This window comes from Triticum urartu, chromosome 2A (genome assembly GCF_056163025.1).
Source record: "Triticum urartu cultivar PI428250 chromosome 2A, HENAU_Tu73, whole genome shotgun sequence".
NCBI lineage: Eukaryota > Viridiplantae > Streptophyta > Magnoliopsida > Poales > Poaceae > Triticum > Triticum urartu.
The window spans coordinates 48765576-48791702 of record NC_141874.1 but is presented as its reverse complement, the minus strand read 5'-3'; the positions used below and the strand labels follow the sequence as shown (position 1 = coordinate 48791702).

Sequence of the window (26127 nt, the reverse complement as noted above, 5' to 3'; positions counted from 1 at the left end):
AACCAACCGATGACATGCTGCAGCCCCAGCGCCATAGTGTTGGAACCGCTTGACGGTAGTGCTCGAACCGCCTGACGATAGTGTTGGAACCGGCGATGCAGGAAGCTGTGACGGCGGCGCTGAAGATGCGATGGGGAGCGGCTCCGATGTTGCAACCAGCGTGTGCCGAGGAGCTGCAAACCTGTTTTTTTGGAAATGGAGGGCATATCCCTGGCCTCTGCATCATAATGATGCATGCAGCCATATTATTAAAAAGTCGCAAAGTATCACAAAGTCGTCAAAATATTACAGCTCGCAAGTGGAGCGAAAAATAAAAGTAAAGCAAAGTTCATGCTAACAATCACAATCGGAATGACAATAAGAAGGATAAGCTCCCTAGACTCATATCATGTTATGTGACCGTCATCCGAACCGGTTGAGTATACCTCGTGCGACCATCTCCCACTGGTTGCACCCAGTAATCAAAGGCTCCCTGGATTTCATAGGAGTGAGTAAGGACTACGTACGGATCCAAGCGGTACCTCTGAAGATGACCTGCAAGAAAGTTAAATTGTGTTGTCTGTTAAATATCAAATCATTCCTGCAATTCCATATAGCCCACAATAGTGCATATATTTCAATCCGAATATGAGCCGCCGTAGTATGTTCGATCCCAGTTAACCACATTTTAAACAACGATGCAATATCAACTGAAAGAGTAATGTTGAAGGCTATACGAATCGTTCTCCAAAGTAATTTAACCAATGGGCATTCAAGAAATAAATATTATACTGTTCTATCATGATCACAAAAGCAACATCGTGGAGCTGCAAACCTGTTGTTGCCGGATGCGACTGTGGACAGGTTTCATGGCGTCGTTGGCACCGACGAGGAGTGGTGCTGCCATGACAAACGAGGTTGCTATGGCGGTGACGGCGCGGTAACCTCAGGGAGTTGTCGATGCGGAGGGGAGTGGTGGCTTTTGGCAACCGCGTAGGGCTCACGTGTTTTTAGTTTTAGGAAACGAAAGTTGTGTTTTGCATGTGGATAATATGACGGATGCTGATCCCACGGCTGACAACAATAACCTAATCCTACGGTGTCAAGGTGGACCGATGCAGCGCTAGGGCCTGTCAAGCGGCGCCTAGCAGTGCCCTCTATATGTGCACTAGTCTTGGCCGGGGGCTATCCTCCTTTTCAAAATGAAAACAAAAACAAAAATGCACTATAGTCTAGTAGCAAAGAGTGGGTATACATTAATACACACGTTTATAACTTTTACTAGTACTCCCTTCCAGAATACTTGACTACCATTTGTCCAAAAATAAATGTACTTATATACCAAAATATGTCTAGATACATCTATATTTTGACAAATAAAAGGCATATATTGTGGAACGGAGAGAGTACATGATAAGAGTATCCAATCTAGGAGAAAAGGTAACCAGATACTTATGTTTTTCATGTACATATGAACTGATCGGTCAGTAAATTGGCCAGCGGATAAAAAATACATACTCTCTCCGTGTTAAAATAAGTGTCTCATGCTTAATACTTCCTTCGTTCCATAATATAAGAGCGTTTTTAACAATTTAAAATAAAGGCAATAGATAGGTAGACACATGAGTAGCGAGCGGCCGGGTTGGATTATATCGACAAAAAATAATCTACTAATCTAGACCCTTCTGGATTGCCGAGCTCCCACTGGCCGATGACAAACATGAGCACGGCCCCGGCGCACGAACCGAGGATGGTGGCTACGATCCCGATGACCAACGCGGCGACACTCAGTCGACTGTTGGTTTCAGGGGAGTTGTCGTGGAATTTGATCAGAACCATGGCGATGGCGATGAGCAGCAGGGCGAGGACGGCCAGCAGCACGATGACCGTGCACCTGCCGCACTCGTCAGGCTCCGCTGCCGCCTCCACGAGCTGGTCGTGTAGGAAATTCGGCGGGTTCTCCACGTCGTTGGCCATTGTGCGTCGGACTAGCCGGCTTGTCGATCGTCGTCCCGTCGACAGTCCGGCCCTGCTGGCGTGTAGAAGACGATGCTACTGTATTTGTTCTGTTGGAGATATATGGAGCTAATTAACTACTGTAAGCCGCGTCTGCTTCGGTTTGAAACTTCGTTGCACGAAATTGTAACGGACAACGAACACATGCAAGGGCGTATGTAAGGGTAAGGCGATCGTATTCGTATCTAGTCTAGAGTTCTAGATGAGATCAATACTGTTTGTTTTAAGTCGGAGCTCTTAGGACTCTATCCACCAAACAAATATCATAAAGGTTGTGAGCAGTGGCGAATCTTGGGACAAAACGAAGGGCAGGCTCAAACATAATGAACGAAGGATCCTGGACGAGTATAGACAGGATTGTGACTGTGTGGGCTCGATGGGCTGCCGTTGATTGCCTGGGCTGGGCCTAATACTAGTAGAGAAAAATAAATTGCATCTCTGGAGGTTTTTGGACGAGTATAGACAAGGTACACGCGCGCATGTACACACACACATGACACATCACCATGAAGAAAACCTCATCGAGGTTGCACACTGATGTCATCTTAATCACTTCTTCCTGGGCAAGCGACTTCGACTTCGTCGCAAATAACGCCTGCCGACCAAACCCATATCATAAAGGATGTGAGGACACACACGAAAATCCATGTCACACAATCCACTACATATATCGGCTACATAGCAGCTCCGATTCTAATGACAAGATACGAATGGAAGCGGGTGCCATGAATGATCATTGAATAGATCATATTCGCCTGTCATAGACTCCATTGCCGCAACTCCAACTTCACAGCAACAAACAACCTAATACAATCTCGCAGACACATTGAAGAAGAGGCAACTATCACAACCATTGATGCGACCCCCAACATGCTACGCCCCAATGTCATTGCCACAGAGCCGAACACCATCATGTCGTCTTCCATAGTTCGTTGTCACGCTCCCCTAGAATTTCTATAAAGGGGGATGATCTCCCCATTAATGTTGATAGTTGTTTGACCTCCCCTAATCAGCTGGTTCAACCGACCGATCCACCTAGGTTCAATATTCTTCTGATGCATCACTTCCTCCAAGAAATCCCAGCTCACCACGTCATGCATTTTCTCGAAGTCAAGATTTAGGGTGAAGATGTCCTCATGGTGCACTCAGCTTCATGGGGTACTTCTTGAAGCACTACCATTCCATCAAGGGTGCTTCAATGACATGTGAAGGTAATATGGTTAGGGTGAAGGACCCGGTGGGCTACCGAGGACGGGCGAGTGGCAAACCCCTTAGCCACAAGCTTAAAAGTCACATTGATCAATGTGATTGTCCTAAATTGCCAAATGTTATCAGCTACGAAATTAATTCCAATTTAATAGGAATGATAGACTACTTCATATCAATAAGGTGCAACTTTTTTCGGAACCTCATCTCCAAAGAACCTCCAGGTTAAGTGTGCTTGGCCTGGGATAATTTGAGGATGTGTGACCGGCTGGGAAGTTCTTCCCGAGTGTGCACGAATGAACCTCATCTCCAAAACCAAAAACGCTGCAAACACGTTAAATGGGCCGGCCCATGACATCGCTTGATCGCCAGGTCTGCGCGAAACGGCGACACTTTTACGCAACGAGCGTCCAATAGAAAATTCCGTCTCTCTACCCCTCTACTTTTTTGCGTATGGACCTTCATAGAGGCGGAGCTCGATAGTGTGGGCTGGGCCAAGGAAACGGCCTGCAAGCCCACCTCGCACCCAAAGGCCGGGACGGCGGCACCTTGAAATACCTCCGCCTTGGCGCCCAGCGTAACCGCCCCAACCAACAGCTTTCCTCGCCGGAGTCCCCAACAAACCAAGTCCCCAAGCTCCACCGCGCAGCAGCCCACCGCATCCACCCTCCGGCGCCGGAAACCGATGGACCGCTTCCAGGACGGGCACCACGTGCGGCTGCGGAGCCGCGTGTCGCGCACCTACCTCCACGCCGCCGACGACGGGGTGGGCCTCACGCTCCACGAGCGCCGCGCCTCCATGAACGCGGCGTGGGCGGTGCACATCTACCACGGCGACGACGGCCCTTACCTGCTCTTCCACAGCGCCGCCTACGGCCGCTACCTCGCCGCCACGGCCACGCCGGCGAGGCTCGGCCACCGGGGCCTCCGCGCGGAGCTGCGCGACTACGACCAGCCGGGCGTGGAGGCCGTCATGTGGCAAGCCGTGGGGTCGGGCTTCGCGGACGACGTCGTGCTGCTCCGCAACGTCGGCGGCCGCTACCTCCGCGCCAACGGCAGGTACATCCGCTGGAACGCCGGCGTCAGCGTCGACAACAGCTTCAGCTCCATGATGTACTGGGTCGTCGAGCCCATTCCCGCCACAGAGGACATGCCTGCCCTTCCTGCCCCGCCTCCGGTGAGTTCGCCATGACCGACCCGCTTCTTGAATTGCTTTCGGCGATTGAGTGAATTCTCAAGCAGTTCTTGATCTCCTGAACATAACCATGATTTGGCTTTGCGTTTTAATTGCAGAATCCCCCATACGGATACCTCCTCGGGGTCATCCACCTGGAGCCGGAACGGCTGATCCGGTTCGTGCGGGCGCAAGACGACGGGCACTACCCCGAGGACCCCGAGGACGAAGGCTGGCAGCAGTTCTGGTTCAGGGGGACGTCCGCGTTTCGCCTGAGGGACGACCTGGGGTTCCTCGTCGGCGCCGGCGTGTACTATCCGGACATCGCCATGTGCGTCCGAGCGGGCCGCTACGGGAGGCTGACCCCGCTCGTCGTCGACCTGCCCGACGGCGGCTATGGCGACACCCTCGAGATTGTCGTCTTCCTGGCCGACACCCCTGGTGAGAGCCTCTCTTCATGCCTACTTCCTCCTATGTATCTCCTGACTGAAATTGTCTTACTGAAGCTGTTAGGTGTCTTCAACTGAAATTGTTCTAATCTGAAAAACAGTTAACTGAATCTGTTGAAGTCTGAAACTGTTAGGTGTCTTCAACTGTTGAAATCTTGTAAAAGTTGATATGAATTTGAAACCCCAAATCAGTTGATTCACCTCCTTTCAGCCTTAACAGAGAAGATGGTGATAATCGTTTGATATAGCCCATTTTACTTACGAAATTCATGTTCCAACAATACTAAATAAGGTTTCTGCACATGAGCTGTATTCAGGTTTTGTACACGAGCTGCAATCTTGGTCTTGTTATTCTTTTTATTTGCAAGACTCTGAGATTTTAATTGTTCAGAAATGTTTTTGCTGCATGAACATGATATTTGGGGTCTTGCTTCGTCGAGTGCTAACCTGATGGTGCTTGGAAAAGGGATATTATGATTCTTTTTGTTAGGAAACTGTTGTTATTAGGAAACTGAGGTAAAAGTAGTAGGATGAAACTAGTTGCACATTTCTGTCCTTGATTCAGATAATTCAGTTGTTCCATTTTATAACATCTGCCGCTAGTAGAAATTATCTAAGCTAAAAAGCCAAACCAAGTTCAGTCATCCCATTTCACCTTTGCAGAGAAGAAGATACTAATTCTCTAACCTGTGAATACAATTCAGGTAGTATCTTACAATAGTACATAAAATATTTAGTTCCTTGCACATTATATTGCTTCAACTATTTTTCCTTCTTGGTCTTGTTATTAATTGTTGGTCTGCTGCCTAATTGGCTCATAATTTCTGCTAATTCAGCCTACAATGAGCTGCGACACCCAGATGTCCACGCGGAGTAGAGGAAGATCGGAGCGGGGATCCTGAAAGTTCACATGCCCACAAGTTTCGCTGCCTGGACGACAACAGAACTGGGCGCCTACTTTTGCCTATGGATAGATAGATAGGTTCAGAAAACTCTCTGTTTCTTCTGCTAGCTAAACTTGCTCCGTTCTGGATTCAGAACTGCTGAGTGTGTTGCGTCCAATGGCTGAACAATTTTGTAATTCTGAGATGTGATTTCTGGTGTGCTTCATAGACGAAGTATTTCACTGTAGGGGTTATTGCATCGAGTCGACAATTCTGCGATATTTGTAGATCATGCATTCCGCATCACTGGAAAATGCAGTGGTTTTGACAATTAGTTAATGGCTCTGCATTCATTTTTAGACTATGCATTTCACGTACAAATGAAAAATTTAGTGGGTTTTTTCCTGAGAACTATTGATTGTGCTTTTAGTTGTGCTGCCTTGTGTGTTTAGAATTGCACGAACCTTTTTTAAAAATGATGATAGCACACAGCGAAGTGAAAAGAGATGCTGAACAACTTATTCATGGTGTAGTTTGTCAGGCTACACTACTAAACATGCTTGAGTACCCAAGTTCTTGCGTAATCTATCAGGACACAGATTGACCTGACTCTTTGCAAGAAGAATTTTGGACTCCGTAAACAAACGGGTAAACACCATCGTACCACATGAAGTGAGGAACCTGGAGAATTAGAAGTTTTTTATCACTAAAGCAACAGCGGGTGGTGTGCACAAACAAGCACAGTCCTGGGAATTCAACATTTGCAATAAAATGGTGATGAGCACTACAAATAAAAATGCAAATTTAGCACAAAGCTTTAGTTGGATTTCATTTGACAGAGATTTTCCGAGATCCCGTCACATTGGCCTTCACAGTTAAATCATACTACTACGGGTTTTAGTTAAACTGTGAGCAAAGGAAGAGTGGCAGTTCAATAACCGGACCAAAAGTAAAAACAGCAACTGCAACAAATGCCAGGTTGCTAACTAGATCTTAGAGGTACCGGCTGCAGGAAGACTAAACAAGCACATAATAACATCACTGGAACATGGAGAGCTCCGGGCAGTTTGAAACACGGTGTGACCAACTTCCGCAGAATCTTTCGCCTTGTAATTTCATCGTGAAAGAGGCTTCCAAAAGATTCGCCATGAACAAGGTTATCTCTCACCTTGAATTAGTGACAAGAGACCCCTTCTGCACCGACAAAGGATCGAGCTCCAAACAGCCTCGAAGCTTGCCTCCTTTTTCATTTGTGAGACAGAAGCAAGGCACCTGGTGAGAGAACTTTAAGTAATCATACTTATGTATCGTTTCCACAGCTCCCTCCCTTCTAAATACTGTCTGGTGACCATCCACCTTCCTTAACAGCTGAACTTGTATGGACGAATCAGTACAGTCAAATATCTCCACGAACTCATAGTCACAATTTTTAAAATCTTGTGCAGTCCACCCAGCCCTCCAGTCCTTGTAAACAGCCCAGACATCACGAAGGCGAGGGAATATTTCATATTCATTTCTTATACCAGTTGGTCTACCAGGTACAGGATGAGAAAAGTATGTTGTACGGGTGCAAGTACTAATACCATCATTGCCAGTGGAAACCCCAAAGGTTCCACACCCAACAGGATGATCTTCTTTGACCAATCTTTTCTCCTCCATTCCCTGAGGACAGACATGGAGCCATCTCAATGTTACCTTATTATTCTTGACATCGACTTTCTTTATAACGGCATAGTAATTGGGGAAGTAATATATATCATTGTAGAGAGCCCAGATCTGGCCAGGTTTGAACTTGCAAAGCAATCTTATTTCTGTAAAGTCATAGAATTCTGAATCAGGACATACAAATTTTGCCTGGATAATATCACCAGATTCCTCATCAACATCAGTATCTTTTACAGCAGATCGAGTGTATACGGTGCCAAACTCCTGACCTTTCCCTGAACTGCTTTCAGGAACAACAGAAGCTAAAGCATCTTCCAAGTTAAGGGGGAGCGCTGCAGGATCAAGTTCAAGAGCTCCTTCTGGAATGCCTTCACTTTCAGCTGCACCCATGAAACGGTATGGGAGAGAATGCGAGAACCATATTGTGTCATCCTGAGGTATGAGGTATGGGGTAGCCTCTTTGTCCTGCATAAATAAGCTAACAAATACTTTTATCTTGACAAGTGGCATGACAGTGATGCTAGTGCCAGTCGTGAAATCAGAGAGGACCTGAACAACTTCATACTTGTAGTTCTTTTGGTTGTGAGCATCTGAACTCCAACCAATATCCCATCCCTTGAGAAGGGCCCAAACTTCATATTTCCTAGGATATATTTCATAGGAGTTCCTTCTACCAGTGAATGTCGCATGTACAGGATGACAAAAGGGTTTTGTGTCAGTGTAAATCATAATACCACAGGTGGTGGAAACCATATAGGTTCCACACCCAACAGTTCGATCTACTACCAATCTTTGGTCCACCCCTTCATCAGGAAAAGCTTCAAGCCATCTTGCCTGTACTTCATTATTCTCGAGATCAACTTTCTCTATGAAGACATAGTAATTCGGAAACTTGTCTATGTCACTGTAGAGAGCCCATATCTGCCCAGGTTCGAACTTCTGAAGCAATCTAATTTCTGAAAATACTCCTGCACTTATCCACAGCTCAGCAAACTGTTGATATGGACCAGAAGGAACATGTTGCTCAGTTAAAGCATGTGCTATGAAGGCTTTCGAGCAATTATGGCAGCAGACAGCTTTCTTCAAAATTGCATGGTGGTACTGATATTTGGTGACACAGGTTGGACAGATGGTCCAAAATGTTGGCGGCCTTGCAGAATTTGAGCACGATAGCTGTTGCTGACAATTATTATGGAGATTCATGGTAGTATGGAGTGAGATATAGTACTTCCAAAGAACAAAGATCAAGCAGTAGACCAAGGAAAGTAACTTGTCAACCTGCACCAAACAAACACAAAATCATGATCAAGAAATTTCACAAGTACATTCTAAAACAAAAGAACTGTAAGCGCTTCTTGCTACATAAGGGTGTGTACATTTGTGCTATCTTAGCAATGCCACCTAGGATAATCGCAGAGTTGGAAGAAAGAAATGAGAAGAAAAAAGGTTTGTCTTCTCTAGCTAAGAGATGATCTCTTAGTAAGGAAGATAATTAAGACAATTCTATCCATTTCACAAGATGCCATCTGTTAGTTACATATTTTATAATTTAATTTTAATTCTCCCACAAATTTAAGAGCAAGCAAACATTAATTGCTAGAGACGACACTAAGAGATAATCCACTGCATAATATGTTTTTTGTGTTCGCTAAATGACATACATCTAAATGGTACTCCCTCTGTCTCAAAATATAAGACGTCCTCTATTTTGAGATAGAGGGAGTACAAGCTAAGACCCTCTTGTCAACTATTGTACATGTCTAACAAGTAACCAAAGAACAACACTCACTCTCTTGCAACCCTAAAATCATAAATTTAACTCTGAAGACATCAATCTCATATGTTTTAGCCAATGTTACCAACATGGAAGACCATTAGCACTCAAAATGCAATGCATGTGTTGAACATGTGGCGGATCAGTTTCAAGAAATATGTGCTGAACTGATCAGAGAGCACTCCCAGCAGGGTTCAATTTCCCAGATTCCAGGTAAATCCTGCAAACCACCAGAAGTGAATAATGACTTGGTTTTCTGTGGATTCCGTTTAAACCTGTCTCTTCATCTTCTCTTTGTATGTTTCTCAGTTGTTTACTTGCCCTTGAGACATTCTCCTTTGTGTTTAGGGGACGAACCCTCTGACAGGTTGGCTATAATATTGGTTTCAAGGTCATGCGCCAAAAAACAAACTAAGGACAATTAAAGCTCTACAATCGGTTGCTTGTACTCTGTGCCTTCTTTGGTGTTCTTCTAATACACAACGACGCACACTTAGATGCATTTTCGAGAAGAAGAAAAAAAAGGACAACGACACCTGATAGATACATCAGATTTTCCTCTGCCTTCTGTGCAAATTCAGTTTTACTACAAATTCTTAATTATTTAATCATGTATTTCTTTGATGATGCAATGCCCATTTATTCGTTCTTTTTACTAGATATAAAAGGAAAAGGTCAAGTTTTGGTCTCTCCAATTGTCTGCTGAGTCTATTTTTTACTCGCAACTGTGAAACCGTTTAATTTATATACACAACTATACAACTGCAAATAGCCCCATTAACCTAAATACATTGTTTTTCACGAATACAGCATCCTTTTAGGCAGTATATGTTGAGGCGGTATTGTTGCCAACGGAGTTTCTGATAAGGTGACTTCAATTTCACTAGCCATAGATTAGTGAAATACTCTTACTATAAGCATTGCCATATTGTGTAGAGCTAAGAGTAAAGTGAACAATCATAATGTAACAAGCTAGGATCTAAACTATAATAACGGAATGAAAGAAATCGTAGACATTAAGGTAGGGCGCTACTAATTGATATCATAAGGCCCAATACAATATCCTGTCATGCAGTGGAAGACTATTATGTAGTCATGACAAATAAGTAGATGCATAGAAATAAAATACTTTAGAATTTAGCCAGCATGTAAATAGCAGAGGAAAATAGTTTTGTGTGCCCACTTGTTACATTTGTGCTTTAGTGAATGGTAAAGGTTGTAAACATAAAGAACAGAAGTTTGTACTTACCAGAGATGATCATCATGATAGGCATGACACGCTTGGTACTGTCTGCGGAAAAATTCGTCTCATTAATGTTTGTTTTCAACTTATCACTACACTCGTAATCGTACAAGCTTCAAAATAAATGCTACACGCAACTACCAACCAATATGATTATAGTTATTTTTTTGCTCCATCTGAATACAGACAGGCAAAGGAAGCTAAACTGAAAAACAGAATAGTTGTCAGTTTTCACTCTTGATATATTTTCAGGAAATAGAGGCAAAAGCTTTGCCTTGTGTCATTAATTAAGAAGGTTGCTGCCCGATTAATTGGAGAAAACCCGGCAAAACCTAGAATCAACTTTTGTTTGTTCCTGTCCAAATGAAGAGAGAAAAAAAAAATCATAATTTAACAGCAACAGAATGAATGCATTTAATATTCAAGCTAAAAGGTAACACAATAGCATTTTCCTCCCAATTTTTTTGCTCAAAAAATGTTTTCCCTGTTTTATGCTACAACACCCACCCCCCTCCCCCTTTTTCCATGACAGAGAATAGCTTTGCACATCAGAAGGCCACTTTCACACTGCAGAGGAATGTTCCCCAAAGGAGACCAACAGAACTACCGACGCTCTGGTACATGTGAGCCCTGCTGAAAGCCTAACCGAAGAAGAAATTGATTCCCATGTCTACGAATCGGCGTGACGGAGCAACCCAAAATCAGCTCGTGAACCGGATCGGCTCAAGCTTCCCACAAACCCTAGCCGGTGAAAAAGGAGATCCTAGATACCCTACCCCCAAAACCAGATTTGCCCCAAAGTTCAGCACGCCAAAGACGTACGCCGTTCAATCAAACGCAGGCTCTTTGCTGCCTCAGCGCATGCAGCAGGGGAGACAATGCGAGTACCTAATCGTCGGCGGCCGATGATGCGGGACGACGAGGGCCTCCGGCGAATGGCAGCGGGATATGCCGGCCGACGGCCGGCGACCGACGGCGACGAGGAAGAGGAGGGAGAGGGGAGAGGGTTTTTAGAAGCAGGGGAGGGAGTGAGGAAGTGAGGAAGAAGGGACGGTGTGGAGAAGACGGGAAGTAGTGGAGTGTGGAAGACGACCCAACCAAGGAAAACGAATCCTCTTTTGACCTCCACTCGAAGAAGGAAAACGAATTAATTTTGACTCCTACTCTGCTGCATAATCATTATATTTTTGCAAAAGGGCCCAAGGCCCATATACTAGACCTAACAAACACACCCATACAGAAAGATAAAATTACATTTAAATTTCTGGGGTGCCGGAAGTCTTCTTCCACCGGCGATGTGCCGTGAGCATAGATGATGGAGCAAGATTTTTTAAATCCGGAAGTTTGTAGTAACAGAGGCCAGGAAGTCATCGATGCATATCAAGAGACACCGGAGAAGAAAACGTCAATAAAAGCATGTAGAAACTCTGAAGACCATAAACACCGGTCGAATCTAGACGGATCCACCCGAAAACTAAACCAATTGGATCCCGGGAGACCCGCCGGAGAGAGGGCTCCACACGCCCTCCGTCGGTGATGAACACACCAACGAAAACGGGGAAAAGTGAGGAGTACATTATTCCGAGACAGGGATAGCATCGCCGCATAGATGCCCCCAAACAAACTCGAAGACTCCATAAAAAATCTGAAGAAAAGAAATCACCCACACCGTTGCACGACACTTCCACACATCCAAGACCATGCATCGACTCTGTCTTCTCCAGTGACCTAGCCAGGCCATACGACCGTTGAAGATCATAGTGCTGGATCATCAACGAAGCCGTCGAGCATCGTTTGACGACAGCCACAGTTTGACTACACATCACTGACATCGTCCTCGCAACAACCAACCAAATCCTCCATAGTGGGCTCCCTATGAGCAGTAACCTCCCTGGCACCGACGCCCCACGGGCTTTGCCTAGCGGCGCACTCCGACGACAGGGAGAAGGATTCAATCATGTGGTGGCGGTCAGGGTTAGTCCGCCCTTGTCGTTTTAAATGCTTTTGAGTTGTATTTACCTTACTCTATTATATAATCTAATTTGAACTAAAACCACTTCAGTTATTTTCAAACGGAGGAAATATCTAATACATGATTCTCCTTAATTTTGGAGTCCTTCCATTCAATTGAGGTGTTCAATTTTGAATTTGGTTAACGATTTCGACTGGATCAATGATTTCTTAAGGAGCCCTTTTTTAACGTATTCGACTTTTTTTAACTGGGTCAATGATTTCTCAAATTGATCTAAAACAACCAGTCTAAAAAACACATCAGTCCCGCATATTCACTCACCATCTAGAAAGAAAACGCCAACATGCGGCACCTCCGCCAACGCAAGAAAAATACTCACATAAGTATGAGTTGATAAGCAGATAATATAAAATACTACTGAGAAAACCCACCCAAACACTACATTATAAAAAACACAATAGTTATATATAAGTTGACTGAATTTGTAATTTTGATAAGTCATTTTTTATGAGAGAAAAAAACGTTTGGAGAAGGAAGAAAACTAAAGAAAGAAGAAAGACGGCAGTTGTCGGATCTTAATCTGATAGCCAAGAAGATTGAATAACAAACATCTTTCCCATGTGTCAAACCAAATAACAAACATATCTTAAAATCCCAAGAAACGCAGCAAAGCGTGCTTAACCCTTCTAGCGAATAGAATCAGCCATTTCCTTGGAAAAAGAGACTCGCGCATTGAGTAGCCGGCACTGAGACGCCTAATTCGCTCACACAATGCATGGATGATGGCACTCAAAAAAAGTCCATGGATGATGGATCGGTCAGGTTGTCAATTGATGGAGGAAAGCTTGGGTATGCTCCTTGAGGCAGCGTGACAGGACATTGCAGCCACCGTCCTCCCCATTCCCGGCGACGATGTTCACCGGAGGCCCTACCGCTCCTCGCTTGCAGCTCAGCACCGTCGTCGGCTGCCCTCCCCTGAAATCGGTGCCGTCCGGAAATGGCGGCCGATTTCGAGCAAGGACAGGAACGGAGCGATGATGTCGGCGAGCGACTCGTCGTGACTGGTGACAGGAAGAGCCGCCGGCAAGATGAGGCTGCGTACGCGGTCATCGACGACTTTGATGAACTGGCCAATACCCGCACAGTCAGCGGCGCCGTGGTTCCACGTGACGTCGACCACGTAACCGCTAGAGGAGAACTCATTCTGCCAAAAAAATTCCACTAGTTTGTCTAGCTTTGCTTTTTTTTTTTCTAGTTAGCTACGTGCTGGATCTTGCGATTTCAGATGGCACGCAGCCGTGTCACGGAAGCTTCACAGAGCCGACACCGTGGTGAAGCGATGACAGAAGCTACGCACAGCCCACAATAATAGCATCAGTTTTGGCAAAAATGCCAATTGGAGGCCGACCTCCATGGGACCTTAATTTTAAGAAATTGTATTTTTTAGGTTTCAACCCTTTTTGAAAGAAATATAAGAGAGAGTACAACACATGACAAGTACACAAGAAGTCATGAGCATTGTGCCCAGAGCAGAGAGACGATGGATGTTCAGCCCGAACAGAGGACAAAATATAGTCAAACCCGCCTAGCACGGCCTCCGGCCAAGGAGATGAGGCTTATGAAACCTTAGACCGTATCACGACCAGCACAAGGCACCACCATCACGCGGCCACGGCTCTAAACTCGACAAAGATCAACGTACACCCACCTAATACACCTAGGGCGTGTTTGGTTGCCTGGGTGGCTCCAACCTGCATGGCATGAGAGATCCTGGGTGAGTGTGGTCTGGTTGAGTCGATGCAAAGATGAGCTCAGATGTGTGTTTGGTGGGCTGCATGATATAAATGCATGAGAGATGCTATATACAAGAGATGTTGTATATACAATTGGATCTATATACAAGAGATGTTGTTTGGTAAACTGCATTTGAGTGTGGTCTTCATTCTCCCCCTTTCCAGCATCTTCTTCCTCTCGCAATTGGATCTATATACAAGAGATGCTGTTTGGTAAATTGCATTTGAGCTTATTAATTTTATGTGAACCTTTCTCTTCCAATCTCAATCATTCCAATTGGATCTGGATCATTCCATGAACAGAAACAACAAGTAAAATAAACCTGAACTAAAATATGAACCAAATCTCAAGTTTCAATTTTATTTATCAGAAATTTCACAAGCCAATCAACACCTAAACTAAAATCAGAACTAACAAAGCTCAAGCAGCGGACAAACGCAGCGCCAGATGGTAACTCGATGGTAGTTGCGGCTCGCGGCGCTAGATGCTCCCCTCCCCCTATTTCCTAGTGAGCCCCGGCGAGCTCATCCACAGGGCCGGGCGCGCGCGGCTATGGAGGAGTTCGGCGGCGGACACAGATGATGTCGAGGCGGGGAGGTGAGCCCCCGGCGTGGGCGTGGAGGAGCGCCAAGCCGCCACAACGGAGATTGGGCCGGTGGCGGGGCGAGCTCGTCCGCAGGGCTGGGCGTGCACGGCTATGGAGAAGTTCGGCAGCGTTGAGGTGCCTGCAGGAACCGGCGATGTCGAGGCGGGGAGGCGAGCGCCCAACGTCGGCGTGGAGGAGACCGGTGGCCGCCGAGGGTGCTTCGAGTTATGCTCGCGGGGCTCAGACGGCGGCGGCAGCGGCGGGTTGGTTTCTTGAGTCGATGCGTGAGAGAAAGAAAGAGGAAAGATAACGAGAGGTTGCAGTCGAGGCGTGGATGCAGGCACGGGCCTGGCTCCCCGATACGCCTGATTCCTGCGTTCCCCTCAGCCTGGCTGAGAGGGCTCATTTTGCATGGATTGGGCCAGGCTGAGGAGGCCGCGCAGGTAACCAATCTTGCTGACATTTGCATCGAGGATACGAGCCAGGTGCGAGGCAGTCATCCAAACACGCCCCTAGAGATCGACGAGTGGGTTGCAAGAACTGGCCAGCCCGGAGGCAGAAGCCATGGGGGAAGCTCCGGTGAAGTCTTACATAGCGCCCTGGATGCCCATGCCCTGAGTGGTAGCCTGAGACAATGCAACCTCCAATATCTCGAAATCCGACATCGAGGACACCGTGTGAACAAAACAACACCTTCAAGAAAGGGAACGACGTCATGGCACTACAGCTGTCCAATCCAAAGAATTCGACATTGAGTTTCCCTTGGTGCTCAAAGGGGGGCACAGATAGAGGCATGGCGGCGCCTCCAATAAGGGGACGACACCCACGAGTGCCGTCGCTACCTGCATCGGCAAGCCGAGCAGGTATTTCGCCTGGCCTAAGTCCGAGCAATCTCAAATTCGGTGGGCCGGGATCTGGAGGCGAGGAAGTTAGGTCGACATAGGTCGTTAGCGTCGATGTTTGTGTGCCATTTGTGATATGTCTCTTCTGGCTATGGTTGTCAATATAGAACAGACAGTCGCTCTGTTGGAGACAATCTCGACATTCACTGGATTTTCCAACCGAAAAGAAATATGGCCAAACTGACGCCATGTAGATGTAGTTAAGTTACAAAAATCTTTTATCCGGGGAAAGATGAACGAAGAACCATCATGTCCATCTTGCTCCAGGAGAGCACATCTTCAACAAGTTTCCTTCAAAACAAAAAGAAAGGAGGAAACAAAAGGCCCTAGCAGTACTTCCAACACACATACTAAAGAACCAAGGATTTCTTCCTTCATAAGAAGCACTGATGATGGTACGCACGGGTATGCAAGTATGCCTGAGAAGCACGGATGGCTTCGGGGTGTCGACATCGAGGACCATGGCTGGAAAAGGTAGCTCCACTTCATACAATTTTGAAACAATTTGCACACATCACACAGTTTAGTTACACAAGGCAAAGTGAAACATCAAAGAGTTGAGTAATTGAAATGGGATGAGACTAACAAACACCAGCATAGGGTACAACACAACAAAACACTACCAGGGAGGGTTGTTTGAATACATTGTTTAAGACCTGGTTTCATGTGTCACCTTTGTGTATTCGGGATGCGATGAGCTTGGATTCAACCGAGAACCTTGAATAAAGAAGCAACCAATTCCATCTCAAAAAGAAAAAAGAAAACACTAGCCGACACAAGCACCTGCTACAACCAAAGTGTCAAAGCAACAACGACACATGCTAACAGTTTCGGTAGATCTGATGGTGGTTCGCTCGCTCCTCGCCTCGCTTCTCTAGACAATGAGAGGGAACAATGCCTCTGGCTGTTTTTTTAAGGGAAAACCAGACACTTTATTGATCTATGATAGAATTCAGAGGAATACAAGATGGATCATGAGGGGATAACAGCCACACATGGCGCCCCTGATCAAGCGAAAGAGAGTGTCTGGCAAGACAAAGCGCATCACTAATTGTTGATCTACCTTAAGAAATAAAGCTACAGCTATCAAAAATAGAACTTGTGAGAGAAATTTCTTTGATGACCGACAGGTAAACTCCACCTGCCCTTCCATGGATATCTGCTATCACCCCTTTGCAATCCGAAGTCACCACCAACTTCCGCAACTGTAAGTCTTGAGCTAAGGCCAACGCTTCCCGGCACGCTTATGCTTCCAGTACATGTAGATCAACATTCCCGGGGATGACCAGCGAAGAGGAGCCGATATAATGTCCCAGATGAGCTCTGCATACAGCAGCTACAGCCCCTTCCCTTGCTCCTGGTTGACGCTCCCCTTTACCATAATCTTCGCGTGACCCAAAGGCGGAGGTTGCCATGCATCAATAGGGATAGCAGCTCGTCTCGTTCTGGACCCTGACGATGCTGTTTTTGTCAAGACTTCTATACTCTTGAGTTCCTGGATAAAACGCTAACGAATGCATGCGTTGCTAGCGGGCTCTGAATTTTTTTTCTCATGAATGGCCTTTCTTATTGCCATCCAAATCGCTCACAGAGTCACAGATGCTTCCACGAACTGGGCATGTGATAATAACCTTTGCATATGAAATAACCAGTGTTTAGCATTCGGTTTTGCTATTTCCATCATGGTTTCAACCATGGTTTCATCTGCTAGGGCCCATACACGGCGTGACATAGAGCATTCAATCAATGAGTGTCTCCACGAGTCAATGTTACCCTATAACTAACAGTTGTCCACAATGCTCATATTTCTGTTCGGTGAGCCGGGAAATGGAAGGGACTCGTGCGGGACTGTGTGGGAGGAGGAACGGAGACGACTTGTGGGCTGGGCCCTAAAGCCCACCTGGCGCCTAAAGAAAGCCCGGGACGGCGGCGATAGTGTGAGAGCACCTTGAAGTACCTCCGCCTTGGCGCCCAACGTAACCGCCCCGACCAACAGCTTTCCTCGCCGGAGTCCCCAACAAACCAAGAACCCCAACGCGCAGGCGCAGCAGCCCACCGCATCCACCTTCCACCCTCCGGCGCCGGCAACCGATGGACCGCTTCCAGGACGGGCACCACGTGCGGCTGCGGAGCCGCGTGCCGCCGCGCACCTACCTCCACGCCGCCAACGACGGGGAGAGCGTCACCCTCAGCCAGGTCCGCGCCTCCATGAACGCGGCGTGGGCGGTGCACATCTACGACGGCGACGACGGCCCGTACCTGCTCCTTCACAGCGCCGCCCACGGCCGCTACCTCGCCGCCACGGCCACGCCGGCGAGGCTCGGCCACCGCGGCTTCCGCGCGGAGCTGTGCGACTACGACACGGCGCAGGTGGAGACCATCATGTGGCGGGCCGTGGGGTCGGGCTTCGCGGACGACGTCGTCCTGCTCCGCAACTTCGGCGGCCGCTACCTCCGCGCCAACGGCAGGTACATCCGCTGGAACGCCGGCGTCAGCGTCGACAACAGCGTCAACTCCATGATGTACTGGGTCATAGAGTCCATCCCCGCCAGAGAGGACATGCCTGCCCTTCCTGCCCCGCCGCCGGTGAGTTTGCCATGACCGACCCGCTTCTTGATAGCTATTCTTGAATTGCTTTCCGCGATTGAGCGAATTTTCTCGAGCATTTCTTGAACATGACCATGATTTGGCTTTGTGTTTTAACTGCAGAATCCCCCATACAGATACCTCCTTGGGGTCCTCTACCTGGAGCCGGGGCGGCTGATCCGATTCGTGCAGGCGCTCGACGACGGGCACTACCCCGAGGACCCCGGGAACGAAGGCTGGCGCCAGATCTGGTTCAGGGGGAGGTCCGCGTTTCGCCTGAGGGACGACCTGGGGTTGCTCGTCGGCGCCGGCGTGTACAACCCGAACATCGCCATGTGCGTCCGAGCGGGCCGCTACGGGAGGCTGACCCCGCTCGTCGTCGACCTGCCCAACGGCGGCTATGGCGACACCCTCGAGATTGTCGTCTTCCGGGCCGACACCCCTGGTGAGAGCCTCTCTCCATGCCCCCAACTTCCTAAGTATCTCCTAATGGTGGCAAGAACTGAAAATCTACTTGTCTTACTGAAGCTGTTGCCAAAATTGCTCTAGTCTGAATCTGTTGAAGTCTGAAACTGTTAGGTGTTAAAACAGTTCACTGAAATCGTTGTAGTCAGAAAAATAGTTAACTGAATCTGTTGGGGGAATAAATCCGTTTGATTTAGCTAATTTTACTCGTGTTGAATAACCTGTGAACAAAACTCAGGTTCCAACAATACTAAATAAATTTCGTCTCTGCACATGAGCTTTATTCAGGTTTTGGACATGAGCTGTAATCTTGGTCTTGTTATTCTTTTTATTTTCTAACCCGATAATGCTTGGAAAAAGGATATTATGATTCGTTTTGTTATGATATGGAAAAAAGTAAAAGTAGTTGGATGAAAATAGTAGGTGCCATGCTTGGTAAAATTCGTTTTGTTTTGTTGCACATTTCTGCCCTTGATTAAGATAATTCAGTTCATCGATTTCACAATGTTTGCCTCTAGTATAGATTATGGTAGCTAAAAAGCCAAATCAAGTTCAGTCATCTCATTTTACCTTCGAAGGGAAGATACTTAGTTTCTAACCTGTGAATAAAATTCAGGTAGTATCTTGCTCCTTATTGTTATTGATTGTTGGTCTGCTTCAGTTTCTTGCACATTATATTGTTTCAGTTTTTTTCCTTCTCTTGATATTGTTATTGATTGTTGGTCTGCTTCCTAATTGGTTCATAATTTCTGCTAATTCAGCATACAATGAGCTGCGACACCCGGATGTCGACGCGGAGTAGAGAAAGATCAGAGCGGGAGTCATGAAAGTTCACCTGTCCACAAGTTTCGCCGCCTCGACGACAGCAGAACTGGATGCTTACTTTTGCCTATATAGATAGATAGATATATGTTCAAAAACACTCTCTGTTTCTTCTGGTAGCTGAACTTGCTCCGTTCTGGATTCAGAACTGCTGAGAGTGTTGTGCCCAATGGCTGAACAATTTTGTAGGTCGTTGCAGTGTCGCTGTTTTGACATTCATCTCTGAGATGTTATTTCTGGTGTGCTTCGTAGATGATCTTGCAACATTTTTAGATCATGCATTCTGCGTCATTGGAAAGTGCAGTGGCTTTGTCGCTTTGACAATGAGCTAATGGTCCTGCATTCATTTTTTATTCTATGCATTTTCCCATACAAATGGAAAATTTAGTGTTTTTAGTTTTGCTGCCTTGATAATGTTTTTCCTGGTAGCTATTGATAGTGTTTTTTACTTGTGCTGCCTTGGGTGTAACTTCTTAATTCCTGGCCTGCATATACGAGGACGAACTGTCGGCATGAGTAAAGTGAAAAGGCCTTATGATAGAATTGTACAGAGCTTTAAAAAAATTGATGATAGCACGCTGGAAATTCCCACAGATTCATGCAAGTTTTCCAGATCTAGATATCACAGTGAAGCGAAAAGAGATGCTGAAGACCGAAACACCATATTCATGGTGTAGTTTGTCACTTTATCAGGCTACTAAACACTGGCACAGATTGACCTGGCTCTTTTGCAAGGAGTTTTGGACTCGGTAAACAAACGGGCAAACACAATCATACCACATGAAGCGAGGAACCTAGAGAATTAGAAGTAGTTTTAAATACCAAAGCAACAGGCAGGTGGTGTGCACAAGCAAACACGCTCCTGGGAATTCAACATTTGCAAGGCTTATTACTTCCCTTTGCTGCTCCACAACAGCATACACCTTCTCTGCTAGGCAAAACGGAAGAGTGAAAAATACGGCATGAACTAACACATAATATTTTTCCGCACCAGGTTTATCGTACTCAGGTGTACCAGTGTTGCCTAGATTCATTCTCCCGAGTAATTTCATGAACGCTGCCCCCCAAACTTTTTTGAAGAACTTGGAAAAAATAAATGGTTTGATTGGGTGCAGGGTGCTATTCCATCATGTACAATGAGCCACACAAAAATGGTGATGAGCACTGCTATAAAATGTAAATTTAGCACAAAGCTCTAGTTGTGATTCAATTGACAGAGATTTTGGGAGTTCCCATCCAGAACCCATCACATTGGCCTTCGCAGTAAAATCATACTACTGCGGGCTTTAGTTACACTCCGAGTGAAGGAAGAGTGGCAGTTTAATAAGCAGCTCAAAAGTAAAAAAACAGAAACTGAAAAGACATCAAGACAATCTCGAAATTCGCTGGATTTTCCAACTGAAAAGAAATGTGGCCAAACTGACACTATGTAGTCAAGTTACAAAAATCTTTTATCCGGAGAAAGATGAACAAAGAACCATCATATCCATCTTGCTCCAGGAGAGCACATCTTCAACAAGTTTCTTTGTTAACCCCAAGAAAGGAGGAAACAAAAGGCCCTAGCAGTACTTTCAACACACTGACTAAAGAACCAAGGATTTTTTTTCCTTCATAAAAAGCACTGATGATGATACGCACGGCTATGCAAGTATGCCTGAAAAACATTTCACATGAAGAACAGGTGCAACCAGGTGAAACTTAAAAGTTACAACCAGATTGCACGCGGACAGTAAAAATCAAACAAATGGCCTATGGAAGAGATCCGGAATAACATTCCAGCAGCAAAAAAAAAAATTGCATTCGCTCAAAGAGCATGACTAAGAGCGGATCACTCATCTGAACGCTGCCATCTGTGCATCTTAACCATGTCACCGCTGCATTAGATTTGGGAGGCAGCAAGGAACAGTAGTAAAAAAGTTATTAATGCCATACATCGATACTCCACAGTTAAGAACATTAACAAGATGATCAGGACATCATAAAAAGCACTAAATCATGATAGCAACCATCCAAAACGACATGTTTGACCGGTAGCACAGGTAAGAAGAGCTAGGAACAAGAGGCATGCTCCCAGTCCAAGAGAAAAGCAAACCAGAAGTCATGACCTTTCAGGCATGCCCTGTGGAGAATGGATGCTCCTCATATTCTTCTTTCTATCATGACCTGGAATCGGAAGAGTGAATTCCGTTTTTTACCCTTTATTTTAACATTTTTGACACTAATTACCCCATTTAGCGAGATTTCATTCATTTTACCCCATTTAGCAAAAGTGTTGCCACAATTTACCCTGTTTAAAATTTTGTGAGCATTCTGACCTGTGCCGCGTAGAGCATAACTTCTCCCGACCGGCTCGGCACAATGGAGGTCACTCACATCACGTCCAACGCACAACGCCCGAGTCGGCCACGCGCCACGCTCGCCTCCAGTCGCTTCTAGCTTGTGTCGCCTGCCCCAATCGATTGCATTGCCTGTCCAGGCTTCCGACCGAATGCACCCGTCAGGCTCGCTCGAACCTAGTGTTAGATATTGTCAGGCATCGACGATGGTGACACCGACCGGTGGATTCTGATGGCTCCATCAAGCTCCCCGACATCGGGCTAGGCACGTCCATTTACGTGAACCGCTGCACTGAATCTTCTTCTTGCTTTGGTGACATTAGGACCAAACGTGCAAGCAGCTAGACAAGGAAGCTAGCACAGATGGATTGATGAACAATGCCACATGCGCATGCACGCGTAGGTGAACCTGGGCTTTGCACTAGCGCTACATCCGATCGGTCGATCACGATGCCGTCGGCAGAACACTGCGTAACTTGGCGATCGATGGAAGAAACTCTGATCGATAGATTGCAAGAGGTTATAGTCTCGACCCTCACATTTCTTTATTGCTTTGATCTGGTGATATTAGAACGTGGTGTACAAAGATATATATAGCACCTAGCCCTAGCCAAACTAAGCCTATACGTATCCCATGTGAAGACTGCCTCCTGCCCTAGTCGGACATGGACATCGTGATTTATTCCAATAACCATCAGGCTGTGCTCAGTTGATGGCGGGTCTGTGACGACGGTGCGATCATATCGGGCCTGGCCGGTCGGGAGAAGTTAGGAGGACCGGTTCAACAAGGAGAAAAATAGATAGGAAAAAATCGTCGATGTGGCATTGCTAGCTAGACCTGACAATTTGGACCCGCCAGTCAGAACAGATACAAAATTTTACACAGGTAAATTGTGGCAACACTTTTGCTAAATGGGGTAAAACGGATGAAATCCTGCTAAATGGGGTAATTAGTGACAAAAATGTCAAGATAGGGGGTAAAAACTGGAATTCACTCGAATCGGAACAATGCTCTCTTGGAGGCGGTGGTGCGTAAGCGACATGCAGTACTGACTCTTTCCAATGTTCACAATACCTAAGAACTTGCCATTAATATCCCAGCGCAACACATTTTTCTTGTTAAATGTGATCAGCAGCTCACGCTCGTTTAGCACAACGATATTGTTCAAATATTGCACTGTAGAATCAAGTGGTCTTCTCGTTTTCTTTTTGAAAGAGGTTAAATAAAGTTGTCTTGATGCCTCTACCATTGACAGGTCAATCCGATACTTGATGGCCCAGATTTCAGCCTGGTAATCCTGCATCACCCAGACATCCATAGAAGACCTTTCAGTCAAGCGGCCCCAGAAAGCAAGCGTCTCCTCCATGTCGAACAACCTCTAGTAACAGTATGACTGGGAATGGATGGGACCGTGCATCCACCGAAATGACTCCGCTTCTGTGTCAAACACAATAATGTTTCCGCCACCTCCAGTAATGTTGCCGTAACTGTAAAGACCCCAGTGCAGGCTGCCATGGTGGTGGACTGGTGGTGAACTGCCGGATGAAGTGCACAGCTTGCTCAGTAAATCCTGTTCCGCTGAAGGTGATGAGAGTGTTGACATTCTGACTCTGACGTGCCTCGGCCTGTCGGATCCCACCGTGAGGACGTATAAGCTGGATTTAGACAAGTGCTCTGGCCGTGAGACCCAGAGTACCCTATACTCTTCAGTTGAATGGTGGCAGTAGAAACCGGCTATGGTGTTGTACTCCCTCTCAGGCCTCAGCAGGAGAGCACACTTGCGGATGACTGGGTTGTAGATGTAGAACGTGTATCCCTGAGAGACGATAAGGAAGCCATCACAAGCGCCTCTGACGCGATTTTGGGAAAGTGGCTTGTAGCCCGGGAGGAAAGGCCAGAGCTGCTGATGGTGGAGGGCTTGCACGGCACCGGCATCACGGAGAACAACGAGGTTGGCCGGTCGCCCTTGACCATCGACAATGGGGAGCAACGGCTGGCAGCGACGGTGCTCGAGCATGAATGCAGGCGTGGATGTCACGCTGCGTCATGACTTTCTGACGGCACGACAGCGGCCAACGTCCTTGAGCGGCAACCTAATGAGTATCTTGTCAACGAAAAGCTGGGACGGCACCCGGGTGCACCGGCACCCTGTAATCCCGCCCATCCAGTGATATGAGGATTTGTGCTGGTCACTGTACATGTCAGAGGTGTTGCAGCATTGGAGTAATTAGAATAGCTGCTTTAAGGGGACAAAGAGCGACGGGAGGGGGAGCTACTAGCATGCAGAGAAAGGTCTTGCAGGTCTAGGTATGTCAGGAATCATTGGGGTTCATGTGATGAATGAAAAGACATCAGACTGCCGCTGCATGCGCCCGTGGCACAAGAGATTCCCAGTCGGCCACATGTTGCTCAGCTTGATTACTCTCTGACGTCGTGGGCACACATGGACAGGCCCCACCTGTCATTATCCTTCCAATATCCTATGGGTTGTGCTTCTGACTCAGGTTTAGCTCCACCGTCCCAGCCTCACGTAATCCGTTTCCACTATTTTTATATTAGTAGAAGGGAGATGAAATGTCTACAACTTAATGGACATATCAGACTAAGTCTGAACAGTTGCTGTGTGAATATTTTCATCAAAGCTATGGCCAAGAGGTATGATTATGCTTTAGGCTGCCAAAATGTATCAGAGGAGTACTTTTTTATTTACAATGGGTCCGATATGTCATGTCCACGTCTCTACTCGGGGAATCAAACCTAGGACAGTGAAAGCCTAGGCACAGCTCCATTTGAATCGTGACCGACCGCCGGGTTTAGCAAACAGTATACCTGCTAATAGCCTGCTAGCTACAGTATATCACACATACCCAAATGAGCTGGATCCTGGACCAACGGTCATGATAAGGAGGTGCCTAGGCACCCGGGTGCTACAAATCCATTATCATCTTGTCAACGATTTCCTTGGGCAGGTCCTCAAGCAGGGTTGCACCTCTCTTGCCGGGCATCGTAGTGCTCCATCGAGTCCGGTCAGCTGAAAATAAGCGACAAGCTTTAGTCCTCCGCCCACACGGCTAGCTCCTTGAGAGGGGAGCATCTTAATATCAAGAAGACAGGCAAGTAAACTGGTAGAAAGCTTAGCTCTTGCATTGAATAGTGATGACAATTACAGGGGTGTTTATACAAGACTTGACACAAGTGCAAAATGCTGTACCTGGAGAGCTGCTGCTACCAACTCAAGCCTCTTTTTTTCGGCTCTCTTCTTTCCTCCGCTCCAAACTGGGCCTGTGTTTAGGCCTTCCTAAGAGCAACTCCAAAACTTCCCCGGAAAAACTTTCTCCTAAAACTGATTTATTTTGGTCTTTTCGTAAAATTTAGGAAAAGTTTTCTGGAAGCAATTTTTGGAACTTTCTCTAAATTCATTTTTTATTTTATTTTTAATTACACAGAAAATAGACAATTGGCTTGGACTCGCCAGTAGTGACACACATGACGGTGGGCTTTGCGGTGGCCCCGTCGAGGGGCGGCGGTGGCATGGGCGTGGCGGCAGGTGACGGCGGCATAGGTGTGGACGACGGCGGTGTTCCGGTGGGAGGCGGTGGATGGCCGTGGCAGTGTTCCGTCGGCATTTACGGATAGTTGGGGCCAAAAAAAAGCCTCTATAGCTGTACCCATAAAGTGGCCATAACTACGGGAAGATGATCGTCCCATAAATCCGAGGGGAGAAAAAAATGTCATTTTTACGAAATCTTGTGTAAAAGTTATGGCTACTTTACAGGAGCTGTTGGAGAGGTTTTTTTGCTCCAACTGCACATAAATGCTGATTTTGATGGGATACGGGAGCCGTTGGAGTTGCTCTAAAACCGGCCGGAAAAAAGCCAAATGGGTTGGCCGACTAGGCTTGTGGGAGGGCACATGTTTGATCACTATTCCACGACCTACGCGGGGAATAGAGGACACTCCTATGTCTCGGTTAAATGTGAGACCAGATTGGGCCGGCCTGAGGGGACATAGGCCTTCAACGCCTTTTTCTTCTTTGTTTTTTTATGTTTGTTGCATTTTATTATTATTTACTTTTTCCCTTCTTTTTCTTGTGTTTTGAAACATTCTAAATATATCAATTACAAAAGTGGCTTTATATAGAAAAGTTAAAAAATGTATCTAATGCATATCAAAATTGTATAATGTGTATGAAAAAATAGACATCAAAACATATATATGAATAAAATGTTAATAATGTATTTGAGAAATGTGAAATATATACATAAAAAAGTTA

At 46.3% G+C, this 26127-nt stretch overlaps 3 protein-coding genes and 1 pseudogene across 7 annotated transcripts; 2 read left to right on the top strand and 2 right to left on the bottom strand.

The window, feature by feature from the left end:
- The first annotated feature begins 3808 nt into the window (after positions 1 to 3808).
- Positions 3809 to 5787, top strand: LOC125540879 (uncharacterized). Of its 2 annotated transcripts, none has more exons than XM_087539555.1 (3): positions 3809 to 4378; positions 4495 to 4816; positions 5656 to 5787. In XM_087539555.1, exons 1-3 carry the CDS (start codon positions 3887 to 3889, stop codon positions 5724 to 5726), a joined length of 885 nt encoding a protein of 294 aa, XP_087395681.1. In that variant the 5' UTR covers positions 3809 to 3886; the 3' UTR covers positions 5727 to 5787. The 2 variants fall into 2 exon arrangements, with proteins under 2 accessions (XP_087395681.1, XP_048560372.2); XM_048704415.2 differs by having other exon boundaries at positions 5661 to 5758.
- Positions 5788 to 6511: 724 nt separating this feature from the next.
- On the bottom strand, positions 6512 to 11490 carry LOC125535442 (uncharacterized). Its single transcript, XM_087543020.1, has 3 exons — positions 11279 to 11490; positions 10397 to 10438; positions 6512 to 8651 (listed from the first exon to the last, which is right to left on the bottom strand). The coding sequence occupies exon 3, from the start codon at positions 8574 to 8576 to the stop codon at positions 6873 to 6875; it is 1704 nt and encodes a 567-aa protein (XP_087399146.1). The 5' UTR covers positions 8577 to 8651; positions 10397 to 10438; positions 11279 to 11490; the 3' UTR covers positions 6512 to 6872.
- Positions 11491 to 17729: 6239 nt separating this feature from the next.
- On the top strand, positions 17730 to 19522 carry LOC147983582 (uncharacterized). 4 transcript variants are annotated; one of them, XM_087543024.1, is made up of 3 exons: positions 17730 to 18218; positions 18354 to 18675; positions 19457 to 19497. In XM_087543024.1, exons 1-3 carry the CDS (start codon positions 17736 to 17738, stop codon positions 19495 to 19497), a joined length of 846 nt encoding a protein of 281 aa, XP_087399150.1. In that variant the 5' UTR covers positions 17730 to 17735. The 4 variants fall into 4 exon arrangements, with proteins under 4 accessions (XP_087399150.1, XP_087399147.1, XP_087399148.1 ...); XM_087543021.1 differs by having other exon boundaries at positions 17736 to 18230; positions 19452 to 19522; XM_087543022.1 differs by having other exon boundaries at positions 17736 to 18230.
- A 3296-nt stretch (positions 19523 to 22818) lies between these two features.
- On the bottom strand, positions 22819 to 24859 carry LOC125534879 (uncharacterized; annotated as a pseudogene).
- Positions 24860 to 26127: the final 1268 nt, after the last annotated feature.

What these genes read in the sequence shown, in the direction of transcription:
- LOC125540879 (XM_087539555.1), top strand. Translation starts at nt 3,887, where the DNA reads ATGGACCGCTTCCAGGACGGGCACCACGTGCGGCTGCGGAGCCGCGTG. An exon ending in CCCTTCCTGCCCCGCCTCCG is followed by an intron (nt 4,379 to 4,494) that starts GTGAGTTCGCCA and finishes TTTTAATTGCAG; the next exon opens with AATCCCCCATACGGATACCT. An exon ending in CTTCCTGGCCGACACCCCTG is followed by an intron (nt 4,817 to 5,655) that starts GTGAGAGCCTCT and finishes AATTTCTGCTAA; the next exon opens with TTCAGCCTACAATGAGCTGC.
- LOC125535442 (XM_087543020.1), bottom strand. Translation starts at nt 8,576, where the DNA reads ATGAATCTCCATAATAATTGTCAGCAACAGCTATCGTGCTCAAATTCT.
- LOC147983582 (XM_087543021.1), top strand. Translation starts at nt 17,736, where the DNA reads ATGGACCGCTTCCAGGACGGGCACCACGTGCGGCTGCGGAGCCGCGTG. An exon ending in CCCTTCCTGCCCCGCCGCCG is followed by an intron (nt 18,231 to 18,353) that starts GTGAGTTTGCCA and finishes TTTTAACTGCAG; the next exon opens with AATCCCCCATACAGATACCT. An exon ending in CTTCCGGGCCGACACCCCTG is followed by an intron (nt 18,676 to 19,451) that starts GTGAGAGCCTCT and finishes AATTTCTGCTAA; the next exon opens with TTCAGCATACAATGAGCTGC.